This window comes from Corapipo altera, unplaced genomic scaffold, assembly GCF_003945725.1.
Source record: "Corapipo altera isolate COAL_440 unplaced genomic scaffold, ASM394572v1 94, whole genome shotgun sequence".
NCBI lineage: Eukaryota > Metazoa > Chordata > Aves > Passeriformes > Pipridae > Corapipo > Corapipo altera.
Window position 1 is genome coordinate 2,319,587 of NW_020884950.1, and position 22,125 is coordinate 2,341,711.

General features: G+C 39.5%; 1 protein-coding gene across 1 annotated transcript; it reads left to right on the forward strand.

Annotated features, from left to right (window-relative positions):
* Nucleotides 1–12,266: 12,266 nt before the first annotated feature.
* ETAA1 (ETAA1, ATR kinase activator) lies at nucleotides 12,267–21,621 on the forward strand. Its single transcript, XM_027663060.1, has 6 exons — nucleotides 12,267–12,491; nucleotides 14,018–14,155; nucleotides 14,433–14,509; nucleotides 16,066–16,184; nucleotides 16,491–18,565; nucleotides 20,367–21,621. Exons 1-6 carry the CDS (start codon nucleotides 12,305–12,307, stop codon nucleotides 20,480–20,482), a joined length of 2,712 nt encoding a protein of 903 aa, XP_027518861.1. The 5' UTR covers nucleotides 12,267–12,304; the 3' UTR covers nucleotides 20,483–21,621.
* Nucleotides 21,622–22,125: the final 504 nt, after the last annotated feature.

A 22,125-nucleotide genomic window follows, 5' to 3' on the forward strand; every position in this document is an offset into this window, starting at 1 on the left:
GCACATGTAGCATCACTGGTGCAGCGATTCTCTTGTCCAGAGGAACAGGGGTTATAAATTGGGTCTGTCTGCTCTTCTTAACCACCACTTTTCCCAATACTAGGAGGAATTTAATTTCAGAAATACATTTTTTTTTTTTTTACATCAAATTCTGTTATAACTGCACAACAGAGAGAGGAACACGACTGACTAGCTGGCACATGGAGTGACTGCATATCCTTTCTATTCTTGGGGTAACAAGGGCAAAATATCCAGAACAGCACAGGAGTTTCTGCCACAAAACCTCTGACAGAATCGTTGGGACAGAAAATAAGCTGTCTTCATGACACCAGCACAGCTGGGATAGTTCAGGGACATCTGAAAAGAGGACGAGTATGTACTAGAAGAACTGTAAACCACAGAACTTTACCACAGCAGTATCACCATGCAATGCTTTCATATGAGTGGAGACCACTCCTCACTAAACACCGTGAAAGAAAAATAATAGGGTTTTAATCCTGTTTTATCCCAGTTATTAACTGAAATCAGTCTGTTTCTACCAACATATCTCGAGACAAATTTTTACTGGAAATTTTTTGCTGCACCAATTCCGCTTAGGTTCTTTTGGCACCTTCCTTTTAGGTGTGTTATGGAAATGACAATGTGCCAGTCATCCAAGCTGTTGTTACCAGCTAAAATCTGTTCTGAGGCAGAGTAATTTACACTTGGATGAACATCTCCCAACAAGCAGTCACAAAAATACCTTCACGAAGAATTGCAACTCATTGCTGTTAGGTAACTCCTGTAATGAGCATAAGTGTGATCTGTCCTAAAGATCTGAAATGGCTTCAGTGCAAATATTCTGTTAAGCCCTTGTAGGAGATCTTGGAGTGATAACTATGTAGTGTGCCTGTGAAGCACTTGCTGCATTACAAAATACTAGTCCTGGACTTTAAAACTGCATTTTGGAAATTATTCTCAAAACATCCCACATGACACCAGTCTGGCAAAGTAGGAACTTAAAAAAACTGACACACTCTGTCCCTTAATTAACTGAAACTCTCCAGTTGGTCCATCTGGTGGTCTGGGCCCTGTAAAACCATTACCTTTACTTCTGATGCAGAGGAAGAAATAGCAAAGAATAGCAAAAAATGAAGGAAGTGATAAGACTAAGAAAATATAAGAAAGAAAATTCTAGACATCTCCAGATGAGGCAAATAAACCTCCAACAGTGTGTAATCACAATAGACATTAACTGCTTCCCTGACATTTATAAGGACAATCAGAATTATTATAAAATATCATTGTTGGGTAACAACACTTTGCCCTCCCAGCAAAATCTGTCCTTAGATTACCCAGGAGGAAGGACATGTCATTGAACTATTTCTATAATCCATCTCTACAGAAAATAAATTATTCCTATAATTGTTGATATTGCAGTCCATGATTTGTGTGATACAAGAAATCTTGCTGCATCTTGTGAAAGGATCCATTTCTACAATAGCAGCACATCCCTCCAACAGACAAACAGGAGAGGTTGAAATAAAATATGAGACCCTCTGTCCTTCAGAACGTTAAGCAAAATTTCACAGAGGGATCGAGCTGGACAGGATGGCAATGACTTGCCTTCACAGTTCATCACTTTGGTACCAGCTAGCTTTGCATATTGGTACTTAAAATGCCACCAGTAGTTTTCAGGATAATGTTGACTTGAATGAACACTCTTGCAAGAATGTCTTTTGTCTCACAAGGTAGAGTTTCAAGTTTTGGGGAGTCTCCTTATCCAGAAAACAGCGTTGTGTACATTTTTGCCCATTGCTTTTGTTTTTCAAGCATCCTTGTAAGATGAAGGCAAAAAATCTTTATTCCAGAGCATTCTCCTCATGCAATAATATTACATAAAAAAGACCAGTTGGTTTTCATCTCTTAGCACACAGGTAGTAGAAGGTCATAGATTTCCCTTCAGCCCTGCAAACCTTTCTGCAGTCAGAGGGCAACAGAACACCATGGTCTGTCTCCTTACTCTCAGACATCTCTATTTTACAGAGAAAAGGGAATGAGAAAGAAGACAAACCAAAACTGTGGTAACCTGCCCTCAGATATTAAAAAAAAAAATTAAAAACATGCAAGTTTAGAAACATACAATCTAACATTTTTAGGAAACTTTTCACTTCAAGATCTAAAAAAATCCCAAACAAAAAAAGCAGAAACCCACTACCTCATCCTCCACTGTGCAGGTTGCAGGACTTAACCATATGGACAGGCTGCATGGAAAGGACTTCTGAAGGTCTTCTTACCAGAAATGGCTCAAAGTCATCCTGAGACCTACTGCTGACTGATCAAGGATTGCAGGAGCACCTCAGAGAACAGTCCACCTGATATAGATGGGATGGAAACAAAGGAAAAAATCTAAGACATTAGAGCCTCAGATTTTTCACAATTTTGGATGTGTGTCAATATTAAAGTAAAAAAAGGAGGGATTTGATAAAAAGATCTGATAGAAAAGCAAAAGAGGCATATAAGTGATAACTAACTGGATAAAGAACTAAAAGGGATAATCTAATTAAAGCTGATCCACATGGGTTTCTGGAAAACAGATCTTGTCAAGCTAACGTGATATCATTTTCTGATGTGATTACAAATGGGACTGCTAAAGGCAACCATCTTGATGGATGCCTGTAAGAAAACTGGCTTTGTATCATACCACAGTTTGACTGAAAAGCTAAAAAGCATAAGAGATGGGATTCATCCACAGTAATTATAGCTGTCTAAAAGTTTGGCAGCTTGTCTTAACTTCTCTATGTTCCCATTATAGTCAATGAAAAGAAAAAGGCACTGTCGAAAAGTGATTTATGATTTTTCAGATAAGTCCACTACCTCTTTCTGTGAAGGTCTCCATCTCTCTCCATTGACTATTAAGAGCTTAGGAAACTAGCAACCATTAGAAGCTGATTTTTGGATGGCTAAAATGAGATGTGATGAATCAGAATGGCATCGTAAACTACTTTAAAACTATCTAGCAGATACATATAAGCCGTCATTACACGACTGGGGAACTGGCTCTTGCCTCCTAGACCGTCTTTCACTTTTGTTAAAAAAATAGTATTTTCACAATATGGGAAGATAACTAGAAAATGGAAAATTATGGAGAAGACAGTTGGGTTAGATGAGTGTAACCAGACATTATGTACTTCAGTGCAGCTAACAGGAAGGCCATGGATCAAGGAATGAGCATAATGAGACAGATTTAATGAGGGAGGACTCTACTCTGGCAAAAAGAGATCCTAAAAAGGAGGCAAAGGTTTGGGAACACAGGCCATGATAAGTAACCAGATTACTATGAATTTCTAGAGTAATGAAGTGACAAAATCTACAGTGCTTGCCAGATGTATGAACAATAATAAATAGGAATACAGAGGTTAATGTTATCTTATTTGGCATCAGTGAAATGACTAGTAGTTTCACTGGGTTCCTGGTGTTGTTTTAAGAAAGACTATGAAAAATTCCATGGATTATGAGGAAGCCAAGGGAGCAATTACAGTATTAGGAAACATGTCTTACTACAAGAGACTCAAGGCACTCAATCAATTAACTTATCAAAGCGAAAGTTAAAGAATGATTTGATCACAGGCTACAAGTGCTTTCTATGGGGAACAAAAATTTGATAATAGAGGGCTCTTCAATCTAGCAGGCAAAGGCTGAACAAGATCGAAGGGCTAGAAGTTACAGCAAGACTAATTCAGTCTAAAAATATGGTGCAAATTTTAAACGCTCAGGGAATAACTTAAAATAACTTGCTAAGAACTGTGATTTATTTTCCGTCACCAGAAAATAAGTTTTAATCAACACTTGGCCTTGTTAGAACTTTATACTTCCATTTCTAAGCTTATGAGTACATTCATTCTGAGAATATCAGAATGCTTCTGTGGAGAAAAAGAATAAATGTTATAAGTTGGGAAGTGTTCACTGCAGTATTCATACACAGCCAAAAGATTTCGTTTCCATTTGGTCACCAAGTCACAGACCTTCTACCATGAAGCTTGTCTGACTGAAATGCCTTCATACTACTCCACTACTTCACAAACCACACAAACCTTTTTGATTAATGAGCACTAACTCAAAGTGGATTGCACTAAAATTAGGAAGCAGGAAGAAATCATGATTTGCGTTTCTGCCTTGCAGAAATACCTCCATATAATACTTTTGAGTCCTTTTAGGCATACCATTGTTTTCCAAATGTAAAGGTAAAACAAAAATCACAATATGGTAAAGATCTCTCAGTAGGCAATTAAAAATTTATCAGCTAATTAGAATAAATGAACAAGAAAATAAGGCTCAGGAAGACATCCATTCTAATTAACATAATATTAACTTACAAAAGACTTGTACAGACAAAAGAAAAGATCATCTTTATTTCAAATATCAAACCAATCAATAAAAGGAAACAGTTATTTCTTACCTTGTTATCCCCATGACCAAAGCCAAAAGGAAATGACAGTAATAGTGAGTCAACTGCCCGTGCAACTCTATTAATTTCTTATTATTTCTAATCTTGTTTACTATTTGAATTCACAATTTAAATCAGTTTGTATTAAATTTATGGGGATTCTACCTATATTGTGCCTGCTCTATACTTTCTGTGTCTCTTAACAATCTTCTAGGTACTTAAAAGTAAAAGCAATGAGATCCAAAGTCTCACCTAGGTTTCTCCTCAGCTAGGTGACTCCTAACAAAAGCACAGGGCTTTACTGTGGAGACAGAGAATGTTAAAATAAGAAAAAAGTGGAGGGATTCTTAAGTCTGTGTCGGGGATGATAACATATACTCTCAAGGAAGGAAATAGCATTATAGGACACCTTATTGAATAAACCTGACTGGTTATTATTGAATAAACCTGACTGGTTAAGCGGAAAGGCTCGGGCAATCAGACAAGGAATTGGGCATGGTTGAACCTAATTAGATAGATTGCATAGATTAGAAATACCTGCTATTATAGGACAGTTCCTAAAATATTTTTTCAAATGTCACATTACTCCAGCAATGGCCAACCACTCCAATCTTCTGGCTGGAGTCACAAAACACGTGCCACAGACTTTCAAGTGCTCCGAGAGACTCCAAGCTGGGAGATGACCATGACTCCCAGAATTCTTGTGCAGCAACTATGTGTCCAGTGACTCCTTTGCCACGCAAACACAGCTTCCCTGCCCATCTCATGAGACAGGTTTGGCTTGGGAACAATCCTTGAACTCCCCAGAGCTGCATGGCATTCAGTGCCACAGGCCAGGCAGAACACAACTGCATTATTTACTTTTGAGGGGGAAAAAAAAAATCTAGAAAGAGTGTGTAATGGTTTAGAAGCAGGCTTTGCAAACCAATTCCACAATGAATGTATTTCACTTTGATCACTCCTTCTAGCCCATAACAGAATTGAGGCAGTATTTTGTTTTGCAGAAATTAGTACCTTCAAGACCTGCAGTGGATTTATTATTTCTGCTAAGGCTTGCACTTCCTTTCTGATCCACTGCTGTAAAATCCAGAGGGACAGAACAGCACAGAAAATTACTGCAAAGATGTAGTGTGACATAGGAAGAGTCAGACGCATTATGTGTGAACAATACGACAAAAGAAAAAGCCATCTGAAAAAAAATGAAAAAATTAATAATCAAAAGGGTGTCTAATTCTTATCTGGGCACTTGTTTGCTCACTCTATGAATTAGGACCACCAAGCCATGGCATATAAAGTCGGAAGGGACACTGTACTCAGAACTCCCTCCTGCTTGAGGAAGGTTCCAGTACCAACCATTCTGGAGAAAGAAATGATGCTGCCAGAAAACAAGTGAGGCATTGGAATAATAATTTTTCTCTTGCTTCATTCCTAAAACTAAGGCTCCACAATTCTGAGTCAAACCTCTATGTCCACTCCAAGCTTGGTCTGGTCACTGAAAAACTAATAATAGCAGCCAGGTCACACAGGGCACTTGTGGGACCATCAGGCAGTGGTCAGAGGCTGCAAATCATTGTGCAGGGATTTCAGAACTGCTGTTAGGAGAGAGTAACTTCTAATCACCCCAACACTGAAACCAGCAACAGTAGATGCTGCATAATGAGAATCACACATGCACATGGAACAGGGGGATTTCACTGTGATGCATTTCCATGTAAACTGTAGCCTAAAGTTAATGGGATACAGGCTCAAAGAATAATGAATAAAATGAAAGCCTCAAAAAAAGGGCACTTTGGTAACAGAAATTTTTTTTCAAGATATGAACACTTGACATAAAAATAATCTATCCAAAAATTGCTGAGTATGTTGGAGAAATACGGAGAATGACTGTATTTGGAGAATTTCATGCTAGTTTGGTCACTGATTTTTCAGTAAGCTGTTTAAGCTAAACATTCTCCTGGGAATGGATGTATCAATCAAAAGCCAAGTCTGCTTTAAATAAAAAAGCAGTGCCTGTTTTCTTCTCCAGAAAGCTTGATCAAAAAGCTGATCTTCTCTGACCATCCACTGCTTTGTGTTTCGTAGCTGACAAAATATTTCACTAATATACACTGATGTGAGAGTTTTAGCAAGTCAAGGTCTCAGATACAGCTCCGATTTTGTCACTGACGAAAAAAATCAGTAGATACAGGATATATACTAGATCAATATTTGTCAGGCTTTCCAAACAAGCTGGAAACCTATTCTTTCCTGTTCTTCAAAGAACCCTCTAACTTGCTTTCCAATAAGGGATAAAAAAAAAATCCAGAAACTAAGAGAGCAGAACAGAAAACCTATTTCTCACTATTTGATAGCCTGGAGCTGTAATACAGCAGGATCAACAGATTTAAGCAAAACAAAACAACAACAAAAAAAGGAAAATAAAAGAAAACCTTGCTGCTGGAATTTCATGAACAGTTTTTGATCCTGTCCTTATTTATACCTACTCTTTGTGTATAAATAAGGTAGCAGAGGGTGCATTCAGCTGGGAGAGCACATCCTCCATGCTACAGCAAAAAATGGTAGTATGGACATAAGTGAAAAATAGCGAAAAGCTCTGAAAGCTCCTTGGCAGCTGGGTGAGATGGAGCAAATAACTGAATGGATGGGCAATGACAGCTTCAAGACTCCTCCTGGTCACTCCTCAGTGCAAGCCTACCCAGTGTGAGCCAGCACAACGCTGAGATGCCCAGGTGACTGTACCTGTTCCAGGAGAAGAAGCTGCTGAGCTCTCTCCAGGCAGCAGTACCTACAGACCTCAGTACCTCAGGCTGTAGCCTGTTCATTGCCTGACCTAATTCTTCTAAATGGCTCACCCATTTTGGCTGATAATTTCCTCTGAATGCCCAGACACCAAGCAATGGAATATTTTCTTTAAATGCCAGTTAATGATCAATGGAAAATGTCATCACGATGAAGTTATGCAGGTACTTAAGTGCTCTGCTGGATCGGTTCTTTGTGAGATACATTATAGTCCCACATTCAATGAGGTTTTCTGAGTGTGATAAATAAAACATCTGAACCTCTATGAAAAGGAGAAGAAAAAAAAGGAAAGAGATATATGTAAAATATTTTTAAAGCTCCTTTAGTTCTCGGTTGGCACAGTGGAGAGAAAGAGGGAAAGAGAATGCAAAAGCATAAACTAGACCATGCTTGTGTAAATTACTCTGACATTTAATAACTCTCTACTAAAAATTCCCAAGCAAGGCTGCTTCAGGTATTTCTAAGGCCATGTATCATTTACTGTCTAGGTCAATTTATGCATCAGCAAAAATTGCTGCAAACCCTTCTGGACAGCATTTTAAAAATAAAGGTATATGTAACTGGTTTGGCCATATTTTCCTCACCAGTTTCTGCTCTACAAGCATTTCACCTTGGAAAATTAAAGTAACATTCTATAATAAGTGAAGTCAGTATGATATTTCAAGACAAGCCAAGGACAAGCTCTATAACTGTGCTATCAAAATGCTATTAATAACAGCAAAAATATACACATGATGCCTGGGTTTCCCTATGGATGGAAAAAATTATTGTCCATTAAGTTAACATTTCAGATATCCTCTTGAGTTTTTCCTAAAGGCTCAAAGAAGGCAAAAGAACACATATCTCTTCCTGTATAAACTATCTGCTATCATGTAGTGCTCCACTTTAGTAAACACTTCAAGGCTTCTTAGGAGAAGATATAGATCAGTAGGATTTCTGGGAGGGAAGAAGGTGGGAAATTGTTGCTAAAAAAATGCACTTTCATATTTAAATTTTATAACAGTGTCTCAGTTTATTTTTGTTTGGGTCCACAGGGTTGTGTTTATAATTGTATCCTACATTAAGTATCTAAATTCTCATTTATATAGTTCACCTAGCTGCTGAATTCAGTGGTTCCATAGTTATCCCCAGGATAATCCATGGTGCAGTAAGGGGCAAGGCTGGCTAGAAGATCTCAGGTACCCCAGTTACATCCCTCAGTGTCTCTCTGCACGCCCCTGAGCATTGCTGAGCCACCCTCTCCAGAAATACTCAACAACACATGTGTAGTTACACCCACTCTTTATTGAAGTGCTCCTTCCCCAGGAGGAAACACGTTTCAAAGTACTATATATTTGTACTGAGTTTTAGAGTTTGTACCCACACCATTTTTTAAAATAAAATACCCAAGGAAAATATGGCTCGAAGAATTTGCCTTTTCACCTGGTCTCAGGTGATCAAAATGCATACACACATTTTCATTGGAGACAAATTATGAGTGTGAGTGTGTGTGTGTGTTTGGCCTCCTTCTTTTTCAGTGGTTAAAAAGAAATCAATTTTGAAATGAAAATGTAGTTTGGGGAAAAAAAGCCCAAGACAGTTCACTTTGAAAATATCACAGAGCATTTTGAAACATACTGGAAAAAATTCAGTATTTGTCAAATTAATTTCATTATTTTTAATAACTTCCATCCTCTCACAAATCTTGATATTTTCATTGAAATCACTGTTATTGATTTTCCCTTTCTCACAGCCCTAACAAGAATGAAAGATGAACTATAACATAAAGTCACTTCCCTTTGTTAGTTACATTGATGTGATACATTAGATATTTTGAAAAAACTCACTAATGAGATATAGTCTTTCCGAGATAAAAATGCTCACTATGTTCAAAGGACTTTTAAAAGGAGTCTTTTTTCCACTCTTCTTTTCAATGGTCTCGTTACACCAATGGGAAATTCTTAGGAAACTTCTCAGATCTTGCACATTTATTTTGTTTCATTTTAGATCCCTGTCTCATAAAACACTGTGAAAATTTCTCGGGCAGTTTATATTACTATTAAAAACTTTATTATTCATTCAATCTCCTCCATTATTTATCCCTCTTGATTTGAAAGTAGGACTCACAACTGCAGTACAACGAGTTTGCTCCAAGTCCCTGGAATGCAGCCTTGCCACAGTTAGCCATTGATCCAGCTGCTCGTGCCATGACAAGGGAATGCAAACTCCCTCCTTCCTCAGGCTACAGCTCCACAGAGAAACCCTCCAACATCACAGGCTTCTACCACTACATTTCTTAACTTAATAAACAACATTGGCTCAGTGTTGAGTTCTTAAGCTGCAAGGAGATACACACACTTTTATTCATTAGGAAAGTGGGATTTTTTTTTTTCCCCATCACAAACCAGTTCATTCTTTCTGTATATGCAGATTTCTTTTTTTAATTTTTTTTTTTTTTGCCAACCTTTGGTAACACAACCTTAGGCTTAAATTGATGCAACAAGATTTCTCATGCAGAACGAGATATACGTTAAATATGCTTCCCCCTCAAAAAAAAAAAAAATAAAAAATAAAAAAAAGCTTTCACTGCATGAGCAAAACCTCACAAATGTGTGAAAGACCTGTGGCAAATACTCACATTTTATGAATGAGGTTAGTGAACAATGAGCTTGGAGAAAGGAAGAAAAATTCATAGCACTCAATGACTATGACAGATGTCACTTAATTTTAATTATTGATGACAGTATTTCAGACTATGCTTGTTAAGATAGTGGAGTGTAAAAGCAGAACACTTTACAGTACCCAGCTGCAGGGAGGTCACTGGGAGGTAGTAGGAGATATCAAGATTTTAGTGGCACTTTCCAGTAACTGTGCCCATTGCAGTGTTTCTCTTTCCCTCAAGCTGTATCTACCATTGCTGTAAAAAGTTCCTTCTCCATATCCATTTCAGATGGAAACAAGAAGCAAGTAACTGACATAATGCCTGTGGCCTGGAGTCCAGGTGAGTCATTTCTGTACCTGTGTGATGCATTACAATTGTTAATTACTATATTGCAAACTAGCAGTCAAAAATGTCACACACACCTTCACCACACTTTGTGCTGATGCACAGATCTACTCACGTTGGTATGATTACAAGGTAGTAGCCATATTCAGATGTCTGTGATGGACTTTGGATTCTAATTCTTGACCCTTTTTTTTCCAGTCTTGTCTCCAATTTATATTTGATAGGTATGGCATAAATTGATTATTCAAATGTCACAACTTCCTGTGATTAACTGTGATAATTTAACCATGTATATAATACAATTTTTTTGGCTTAATACACAGTACTTAACTTATTTTCCTTGTTAAAACATCTACTGACTTTAATTACACTCATGAGAATAGAGAAGTCAAAAAACATATTATTTCACTGCGGCCTCAGGTGAAAAGAAAAGGTTTCGTTGCTCAGAGAATCACTCTTTAGTGACTTCAAAATTTCTTACTCCTGGTTCTTGACTGAAATCCACTGCTCACATCTTACAAATGAAGTGTGATCCCAAAGTGCTCCAAACTGATTAAATGAAAACCAGGCAGGTGACCAATTATCAAGTAGTTCACTCCTTGACCCTATATTCTTGGTAGATATGTTTGTACACTTACATTTAGTGGCTCAGGGAGGAAATAACCACCTCATGAAGTAATATATACATGTGTTTGCATTTATATTGTTTGAAATAATGATGTAATACCACAGGCCCTCAGGAACCTCATGTTAGTTTCTTACCTACCAAATCTGGCTTCTGTAAGCCTTTCTTTGCCAGCCTCAATTCCTTGCTAAGCTGAAGTGGTTTATGCCCGCTAGGTTTCACAGAATCACTGACAATTAGGTTGGAAAAGACCTCTGAGATCATCAAGTCCAACCTGTGACCAAACACCACTATGTCAATGCGACCATGGCACTGAGTGCCACATCTAATTTTTTCTTAAGCACCTCCAGGGATGGTGACTCCACCGCCTTCCTGGGCAGCCCATTCTAATATTTAATAACTCTGTGAAGAAATTCTGCCTAACATCCAACCTAAACCTCCCCCGGTGCAGCTAAAGGCCATTTCCTGATGTTTGTTGCCTGGGAAAAGAGGCCAATCCCCACCCGGCTACAACCTCCCCTTAGGCAGTTGTAGCAAGTGATAAGGTCACCACCTGAGCCTCCTCTTCTCCAGATTAAACACCCCCAGCTCCCTCAGCTGTTCTTCATAAGAATCATTTCATGGATCCTTCTTCACCAGCCTCATTGCCCTTCTCTGGACTCATTCCAGCACCTCCTTCCTCAAGCGAGGAGCCCAGAACTGAACACAGTACTCGAGGTGTGGCCTCCCCAGTGCCGAGTACAGGGGAAGAATCACTTTCCTGGTCCCGCTGGCCACTCTATTTCTCATACAGGCCTTTTCTGATATATTGGCCTTTTTGGTCTCCTGGGTAAAAGCTGCATCATGTTCAGCTGCTGGCAACCCTCTGGGCCACTTTCCAGCAACCCTCTGGGCCACTTTCCAGCCACCCTTGCCCAAGCCTGTAGCACTGCAGGTGGATGTTGTGGGCCAAAGTCTTGACCTTGTTGAACTTCACGCCATTGGCCTCAGCTCATCGATCCACCCTGGCCAGACCTCTCTGCAGAGCCTTCCTGTCCTCCAGCAGATCCACAGTCCCACCCAACCGGGTGTCCTCCGTGAATCTGCTAATGGCAAAACGGCAAAATTTGCCAATGGCAAAACTCGGGGCACCTCAGACCAAGCCGACAGCCAAGGCCTACCGGAGGGCACACCCCACCTCTAATGCCGCGGCGGACTGAGCTTTTATTTCCCCGGACTATGATAGTGAACGATGCGCCCCAGTCCCCGGGCGGGGGGACCCGCGCACCCCCCACGGCGGGCGGGGGGGCGGGGCCGCAGTTCTCCTCCGCGTCCGGCTCCCCGCCCCCCCCGCCGCGCGGAGCCAATGGGCGCTCGAGGTGGTGCGGCGGCGGCCAATCAGCGGCAGCGGCGGGGCTGCCCGGGAAAATGGCGGCGGTGCTGGCGGCGGCAGTGGCGGGAGGGACGCGGCGCCGCCGCAGCGAGCGCCATGCCCGGTAGCCGGCGCAGGGGGCTCTGCCTCAGGCCCGCCGCCGCCCTGAGGAGGCGCAGCGGCGGCGGCGAGGAGCAGCTCAGCCGGCGGCGGGAGGAGGAGGAGGAGGAAGAAGAGGCGGCGGAGGGCGGTGCGGGCCGAGGCCTGCCCGCGGCGGAGGCGGCGTGCGCGCCCCGCTCTGCAGGTACGGCGGGAGAGGCCCCTGCGGGCCCCGGTGCTGCCCGCCGGCCCTGGGGGCGCGGCCGAGCCGTGAGGAGGGGCCGGCGCGGTGTGAAACCCCCCTTCCTCCCCCGCCCCTGTGCCCTGGGAAGGGGCTGTTCTTGTCAAGAGCTGTGTGCCCTGGGGCCAAGAAGGCCATTGGTGCCCTGGAGTGCACTGGGAAGAGCGCTATCAGCAGGTCGAGGGGGATGATCCTGCACCTTTATTCAGCCCTGGTGAGGCACATCTGGAGTGCTGTGTCCAGTTCTGGGCTCCTCAGGACAAGAGAGATGTGTAGCTCCTGGAGCAGGTCCAGCAGAATGGGCACCAAGTTGGTCAAAGGTCTGGAGCATCTCTCTCATGAGGGAGTTGGGCCTGTTCAGCCTCGAATGAGACTGCTGAAAAGGGATCTCATTAATATGTATAAATATCTAAAGCAGGGGTGTCAAGAGGATGGTCCAGGCTCTGCTTGGTGGTCACAAGCAATAAGACAAGAGGCAACAGGCAGAAACTGATTCACAGGAAGTTCCACCTGAATATGAAGAAAAACTTCACTGTGTGGATGACTGAGCACTGGACAGGTTTCCCAGAGAGGTTGTGGAGTCTCCCACACTGGAGATACTCCAGAACTATCTGGATGCAATTCTGTGCAATGTGCTCTGGGATAGCCCTGTTTGAGCAGAGAGGTTGGACCAGATGACGTACTGTGGTCCCTTCCAGCCTGTCCCGTTCTATGACTCTGTGATTCCCATGGCACTGAGACACTTAATAAGTAACTGAGGCTGTTGATCCACTCTAGGAGAGGATAAAACCTGGCCACACTGGGCACTTCAGTGCAAAACATCTCCTAAGACACTTCTTGCGTAGTAATTGCATCTTTTAAATTATTTCTGTAGGCTTTCACATCTGTAACACCATTTCTAAAGGGCAGGGGTGACCAGCTGAGTTTCACATAGCGTGTTCAGTTCACTTACTGATCAGAGGCAGTTGCAAGCAGGTTTTGAATATCTATATTGCTTCTTCTAACAGTCCTAGCTGGAAAGGCCCACGGGAGGAAGTATAGATGAAGGTAGGTTACGACCCAGAGCAGTTTGGAGGCCCATTAAAGTTGTAGCTCAGATGAATCTGGCTGAAAGATCCAAAGCAAGCAAGAATATAAAATATTTTTTCATGTAGGTGTACACAGTTTTTTCTTTTAATGTAAGCTGAAGTCAGTATTCTCTCAAGCAGAAGGATTGACAGTTCCCATCCTTACCATCAGATGCTGAGTGTGTAGCTGTCAGGATCATGTTATATCTGTGATGATGTAACTGGCAAAGCTAAGAGTCCTATTCTACATTAAATGTCTAGGTGTGAACAATATTCCTGTTTTAAGTAAATAGTGCTGATGAGTGTAAACTTTATTTTTATTCTTGAATTTCCTAGAGGATCTTCTTATGCCTTAACCTGTTATAAGTGATTTGGGCCTTTTATTTGTTGTTTTTAATAAGTATCCTCTTTCTGTTTACACAGAGTCAAGTTTACATAAAACTCCAAAGAGGTCCTTGAGTAGGAAATCCCGAATACCTACTTTCAGCTCTCCTGTTAATGACACTGATACACAGCAAGAAATCTTTTGGGATTCTCATTCACCAATTGCACACAGACTAGGTAAGGTCAGAATCCAGGCTTCAGGACTCCTGTTTGAGGCATGCAGTGTGAGTGTACTAAAAGTTACCAAAGATTTCTTGGAGAAAGGCCCCTTCCTCTTATAATGACTAAGTTGTATGGTTTTATTTTTATTAAAAACCCATAAATTCTTCAATATAGTACTGAATCAAGCTGTGATTTTAACGTATAGATTTGAATAGAGATGTACTGCACTTCATAAATTGAATTGGTTTGCAATTTTTGAGAAGTTTGTTTGCTTGTTTGTTTGTTTTCATAGGCAGTGGAAAAACCAAACAGTTCACCAGTGGGTGCGCAGTAGAAATTTCGGAAATTGTTAATCGTATTGCCCCTCAGGTAATTGTTACTTTCTTAACCAATTCTCTGCATATGCAGTAATCAAACAGAACAGTGCTTCAGCCTAAACCTCACTTTTAGTTACAGTAGTTTCATGGTAAGGGTTGGGTGTGTAGAAAATTAGTAGCATGTTCGTAAAACTGGATTGAATTAGAATTGTAAGTGTAGCATTGACTGGTTGCTCTGTGAGTCACAGATACTGTAAAAAAAGATGCATTAAGAAAGTGGACTTGCAGCAGCTCCATTTTAGAAAGGTTTACTGTCAGAATGCAAGTTATTGCCCCTGGTTTTAGGAATACTGTTGTGTTTATTTGTCCTTAATCACTCATCTGTTCAAAGGTAAGAGTTTTTCACATACTGGATTTACTTGACAGTTGTTTTTAAGCATTTTGAAAGGTCCTGATTGACTGCTGAAGTACAAAACCAGGATTGGGATGAGAGAGATACTCTACAATAATATAAACAGAGTAACCTTGCTTTGATACTCTAAATAATTTGCCTTTTTACCCTAAGATCCCTGCCCTTTCCCTCTTGCACTGAACCTGATGTCCACAGCCTAGAAAGTGAAAATAAAAGTGTTTTCTTATTGTTGCATTTTAAGTGCAAGAAGAGAACATGTAATTCCTAAAACAGATGTGTAGTATTTAGCTTGCAAAACATGCCTGCTTATTTGACAGACCTGTTTAAATTGTATTCACTGTTTGGCATATTTGTGAGAAATTATACTTAAGAACTGGAAAACCATTGGTAAGGGATGCCACTGCCTTCCCTGTAAATGGTTACAGCCCTACCATAAATGTAAATAATATCAGGGTTTACAACTGTCTGCTGCTCATGTTCTTTTTTTCTTAAACAAAAATAAATTTTAAAAATTAATTTTACAAAGAATAAGAAAACCTACCCCAAACTACTAGTAGTTAGTAAAGTTCAAATTTATTTTTCTGGCTTGCATGCAGTAATTTCCCACATCCTATTGCTCTGCTGCTGTAGACAATTTATCAGCGCACTATTATATCTCTTAGACTTCAGAATTTAAATTCGAGCCTGAACTTTGAAGTTCTAAAACAACTTTGTTTAGTTTCTAAACGTCACTTACTTCAGTTTAAAGGCTTTTTGTGTAAATGAGTTGTAATGGAAGAAGTCATAATTTTTTTTCTGGTAGCATACAGAATGTGATTTCTTTTAAGTTCTCTAATCTGTTAATGCTGCTTTAAGCGGATAAAGTCAGTGCCTCTCAGGCAGCTCCTTAGTTTTATATACTGAAGTAAACTAGATCACAGCTTGTAACGTGAATACTGCAGAAAATGTGTAAGCCTGATGTAAACAGAGTATTAGATTTAAGCACCAAAGTAAAATTCATTTATTTTAATTGAAGTTCCTGTTTTTAAGCAATATAATTGAAGTTTAATCTCACTTAATTTAGCTCCTATCTGAGCCTTTCAACAGGTTTCATATGTTTACTTGGTTTAGCAACTTTAACTCACGCAAAGTGTGTGTCTAGTCCAATCTTTATCTGACATCACATTTCTCTAAGTATTATAAATCTAATCATTCAGGATGAAAAATCAGCCTGTAGTGAAGGCTCCATTTTAGGAACATGGATTGGTGAGGATGCTATTCCCTATACACCTGGAGTAGTAAAAGTGCGATCTAGGACAAAGTTGTGTTGTACAAGGTGAGTTACAGTTTTTTCTTGCCCATCATAACTGGGCTTTCATGAAAAAAGATTTGTGGTCTTTTATATATAGTGAGCCATGTAATTGTACATTAGCATATAGAATGCTTTGGGCTTGTTATCTCTTCTTAATGGGGTATTTCTATCAAAATGATTGCATGTTGACTGCACATTGTGGGATTCGGTCATATTCTCTGTAGTTGTTAAACTAAAGATTGAACAGCTCACATGGTCATGTTATTGAGCTTGGCTAAACTCTCTCAGTAGCTCTGACTTTCTATTCTGTATTTTTTTTTTTTTATCCAGGGATCTTAAGATAACAATTCCTGAAGAGGAACTCATGAAATTGGCTAAGGAATTTGATAGAAACCTAGTAGAGCTAGATGCTGTTCAGGAACAGGAGAAGCTTGGTCACAACTTCATCCAGAGCACCTCAGAGCCTGTGAATAATTCTAAAGATGAAGTAAACATGAAGAACGAGATACCACTCCTTGGTGAAGGTTCTGAAACAGATACTGCTCAGTCCCTGAAACCAGTTGGACAGAGCACTGGCATTCCTGCTGCAGGGCCCTGTCGTTCCAGCAGTCAAAAGTCTGTAGACCTTGAGTCTGAAATAGCCCTTCATGCTCTTTTTGACTGTTCTACCCAGAAGTGTAGTGGGCAGCTGAGCCAAGGACTGTCAGATATTTCTTTAAATAACAGTTTTCATAAAAATAAAAGTACCTTGGAGGAGGAACAACTTCCTGAGGAAACTGAAGACATGCAACGTGGTAATTCAGAGGCACAACAAAAAGATGCAGTGGGGAGCGTGAACCAGATGGTACCAAAACCTGATGTGACAAAAAAAAATCCTCCTTCTTTGAAGACACAACTGGTGGCCTCCACTAAGCTGGCTGGAGTAGTTAATGATGACTTTGATGACTGGGATACGGATTTTTTGGCAGATGACTCTTTTATGATGCAAATAACTCAAAATCCTGAATTGATAAGTATTGAAGAACCACCACCAATTCCTGCAAATCCACCTGGCTGTGGTTTCAGTGATGCTAGCAGAACAAAGCAAAGAAGTAGTGGCAATTTGGTAACTTGTTTGGGGAGTGTAAACAAATCTAACAGTTTGCAGTATTCACCTTTGAAACATTCTAGTGGAAACATAGAAAATGTTGTAAAATCTCTGTCTTTACAAAAGCCATGTAAGACAGAAAACTCAGAGACCACAGCCTTGCATGGCAAATGTGATGTTAAGCCAGATAAAATCAATTCCATTTGGAAAAGTGCTCAAAACAGTAATTTGAACTGTATTTCTGTTCCAGTGCAATCTGAAGTGAAAAATGGAAATGAAACTACTCAGCCTAAAAGTGACCCTCTTTTTCCTTCTAGATCTAATCCTCATAGACAACGGACAGAAAAACCTGGAAATACCACCCATGCTATTTCCTGTCAATCATCCAGTGTTTCTACCAATATGAAACCTAATGATCTAACTAAAGTGATTGAAATACCAAAGAAATGTCCTGTGCCGTTTCACGAATGGAATGAACCAAAATTCTCTGATGAGATATTAGATATGTTTTGTGGATCCGATAGTCTTTGGGATGCTAACTTTGAGGATGATGAATTGTTGTATCAGGTGTGTGATGATATAGAAAAGCAGACTCAGAGCCAAGATGTTAAACAAGGAAATGAAAGAACTAAAACTATACAAGGAGAAAGTAGTAATTCCAGGTCAAATGCTGATAAGAGCTTCCTAGCCTCTAGACAAGGACATTGCCTCTTGTCACAAAAAACAAATGCAAAACAGGAGGCTCTCTCTCTGAATGATTCCTGTAGGAATTCATCAAAGGTTATACATGGGCTGGCCACAGCAGGTCATGCAGTGAACTGTAAGAGCATCTCAAGTCCTCGAACTGTGATCTCAGATCCTTCTACAGAGGGCAAATACACACTGACTAAAAACTGTCATCAGGATGCTTCTGAAGATACTACAAAGACTGTTCTGGGGAAATGGTACAGGTCAAATTCTGTGCCAGCAGGAGACACTGCTTCTAAAGTAAGTCCTGTTGATGCAGTAAACATTTTTAACAACAAAACATTAGACAGCCCAGATCTCTTGTATAATAGAGGAAAGATACCAAGTAGCACTTCTAGTAACAAAACATCACTCCTACCTTCAAAGTTTAAGTTCCGAAAGATTAACAATTCTAAGGGTGGTCTTCATGTAGGGTGTGAAAATTCAGGGAATCATTCTGGCATTGGAATTGCTCTGCAGGGTTTGGAAGGAACCAAGAATCAGGTGAACATGACTTTGCACAGCAAGCTTGACAATAAGAAATCACCTTTCAAGAGGCACTTTTCAGAGTCTTTTGCACAGCCTTCATCAGGTATTTGTCTTTCTTGTATCACTCTCAGACTGTTAATTTTTGTTTCCTTACTGTAGTCAGAATGTCAGAGAGATTTGTACTTTGTCGCAACTTACAACAGGCTTCAATATTCATCCATTCTTGTAGGTGTTAGCAAATGTTCTAGTGAGAATTTGGAGGTTATTTTCTCAAAAACAAAATTGTCCTGATGCATATCTTGAATCCCTGCCCATTTTCATTACACTTCCCTAAATACTTCACACCCTCTCTCCTCAGATTCAGTAAGCTCTAGTCCAATCTGATGCAGTACTAAGCAGGCCGTGTTCTTAAATTGTTATTTTAAAATACTGTTATTTTGAGATATAGTAAAACCCCAGTTAATGGTGGGGCAGGGAGAGAAGGCACCAGGTGATTTGAAATGCCAGGTTTTTTTATATTATTGCACGCCTGGAATTTGGAACCTCGAATCACTTGGCGCTTTTCGAACCTCAGCCTGTATCATTGTTTGCTCTCTGGCTGAAATTGCCCGTGAAATATTCTTGTCTTATCAGTCTAAACACTAACATTTCCTTTTCATCCAGAGGGGAGATCAGGCACTTCTTCATCATCAAGTGACAGTCAGGAATATTCCATGCAATACTTGCTAGGGAAATGCAGAACTGATCAAGTTCCGGTCAGTCTTTGTTTTCACTTGCCCTCACAGCTTGGCAAAGTTTTAATCAGTATTAATTTTGATAAAACACACCTTTTAGAGTGTCCTATATCAACCCCCATTTTCAGGAAACGCTTTTACAAAAACAACAAAACAATTAATTCCTGTAAACTATCAGCCAGTTTTATCAAAGAATCAGTGTTTTATTTGTGTTTTTTTCCCCAGCAAAGAAGCAGATAAATAGAAAGTAGCAATTTTGGAAGTTAAGGGGAAGGGAAGGAGGGAGATAACTAGTTATTCTGTGGAGTGTTCTAGAGAATAAAGGAATAAAAATAATAGCATAGATTTTCTTTACAGATAAACAACGACTGTCCTCATCTTAAATTTTGAGTGAGTTTTTTGTAACAAAAAGATGGATGTTATGTGATCCTTTCAAAAACTGATGTTTAATTTTTTGCAGACACCTTTTTGTGAGAAACAAAGAGACTGTTTTATTTATCTGGTTTGAACACTTATTAAAAATACATTAATTGGAAATTGGTGAATAAAAATGGTAAAATCACTGATATATGCAGAGAGGGTTCCTGTTGGTTCCAGTGAGGTCAGGATTTTATGGCATGGGAATTTATAGTTCTGTAACACAACATATAGAATGCTATGCTCAGCTATCATGTTCTTGTCTCTTTTGCCAATTTTTATTGCTACTTTTGACCTTTTTTCAACCTTCCTTGTTTTATTTGTGTGACACCTGTACTGTATCTGACCCCTGTGTCTCTACCATCTCCATGCCCATATCTCTGCCTAACTCACTAAATTGTAGAGCCCTTTTCACTCTGATAGCCTTAATTTTCTTAACCCATCACCATCTCCTGTGTTGACTCCTGATGTCATAAGGTTCACTTGAAGGGCAGCCAAGTAAAATTTCCTTGAAGCAAATGTCTGCATCCCAGTGTTTTCATTGGGAGGTAGTAATCAGTAGCACTACAAAGGTCATGCATTTTATCCCCCTTCCTGCCTTGGGGACAGGATAGATGAGCCATTTTTAATGTGGGTGCCCAGAATGTCAGAATAGTGTGCTCCTGCCATAGATCTTCAAACACTGAAAATAGATAAGTTAAAATACATTTTGAACAAACCTGAAGGCTCCTAATACATGTTTTTTATTTACAGTGTCTGTGGTGGAACAGAAAAATAGAAAATGCTCTCAAGAAGAGATTGAAAGAAAAAAACAAGAAGCTCTTGCACGAAGAAAATCCAGAACACAGGCATTCTTTAAAGATGCTTGAATTTGGAGTTTATTTTTTCTGTGGAGTAAGTTTGTAGGAGGGGAATACTGTAATGCTGGAAGACACTTTTAAAACTCCGTTCACATCTATTGATGGCAAGTTTGTTTCTGTTTCTCAATGTAAAAAAATCTGGACCTGAACCATAACTAATACTTTGGTGGTATTTAGTCTTAATTAAAAACTCTTAAGTTGTGAATGTGTAGTCCCAAACTACCTTCAGCAAGATGAAGATAATGTTGAGTTCATGTACTGTTACATGTTGAAATTGCATAGTCTGAAAATCATGAGAGCATTGGTATACACACATAATGAAGGTGTCAAAAACAGACTGTATATTTTGGCTGTGTTATTGCAAGTATTCTAATCTTTAAGAAGACCCTCAAGTACAGACAGACTAGGAAATACAAAATGAAGTTTGCTCTCAGATAGAAGACAATTTTTAAGTTTTGGTTGAAATAAAGTACAATCTAGGAAACATCCAACAACTGTAAAACTAATGGAAATGAACAGGCTTTGGAAAGCTCAGTTACCTCAGGTAAGAAATGTACACAGAGAAGGAAAAATTTAATATAAAAGTTTCATAAGGTGAAAAAGCATCCTGCAAAGGACATGCTGTATTTTTTTAAGTTCCTTTCATGAAGAGTTGGAAATACCCTGGCAAAATTGGAGCACCCTTTTCTAAACACGCATCACCGAGCTAATTAAAAAGGGTAACCTGTGTCATTTTACCAAACCATGAGCAATATATAATAAATCAGGTGAGATCTCAACAACTATGCATCGGTTTAGCCTTATGGGTTGTACATATTTTCAGACTAAAGGCTGTTGAAACATAAAAATGCAATGTCATGTCAACTTAACAGGGGCTGATAGAATTTTTGATGTGATAGATGGGTGTAGAGATCAAACTGAAAAACTGCCTCTGGGTAAGCTGCAAGATATTTTTCAACTGAGAAATGCTTATATGTAAACATGTGACACTATGAAAAGTGACTGTAATTTTTCTTTGTAAATAAATAACTATAAAATGTACCAAAGGTTGGAGAAAGCTTTTGGTTCCTGTAGTATGTGCCATTTTTGTAACTCTTGAAAATGTAAGTATTGTATATTTGTAAGTCATCATTAAACTTTTTTTTTTTTTTTACATTTTTCTAATCTGTTTTGGAAAATACTATACTACAGAAACTGGTAAAAGGGAGTGAAATGGGAATGCCATATGAACTTTACCTGAATGTCCTCATTTGGTAATTTCCTTAATTATTCCATGCCCCAATTTTCTACTTACACTGACGACAAAGTGCTTCCTTTAATTTATTTAAATTAAAACTCCTTTCTGGAGGAACTAGTTCAACACACAACTGTCTAGTGTGCAGTCCATATGACAAATAAATGTAAACTCCAGATAGAGGCCATTGCAGAAATTTTATCCTGAAGATGTAGTTTGCTCTGTGTAACTGAGGGATATGCTTGTCTTTGTGGTGTTCTAGGAGAATTTGAATTATCAGGTAACTTGCCAGATGCACTGTTAGCCAAGAAAATGGCAATAAGAAGAGGCTTCTACTATCAGTATTAAATATGAGAGTTATAAAACTGTCTTTTAAGGTACTGATGCACAAGAATGTCAAATGTTATTGAGAAAGATA

Coding starts and splice junctions, on each gene's coding strand:
- ETAA1 (XM_027663060.1), top strand. CDS start 12,305: ATGCCCGGTAGCCGGCGCAGGGGGCTCTGCCTCAGGCCCGCCGCCGCC. Junction 12,492..14,017: donor GTGCGCGCCCCGCTCTGCAG/GTACGGCGGGAG, acceptor CTGTTTACACAG/AGTCAAGTTTACATAAAACT. Junction 14,156..14,432: donor ACCAATTGCACACAGACTAG/GTAAGGTCAGAA, acceptor TTGTTTTCATAG/GCAGTGGAAAAACCAAACAG.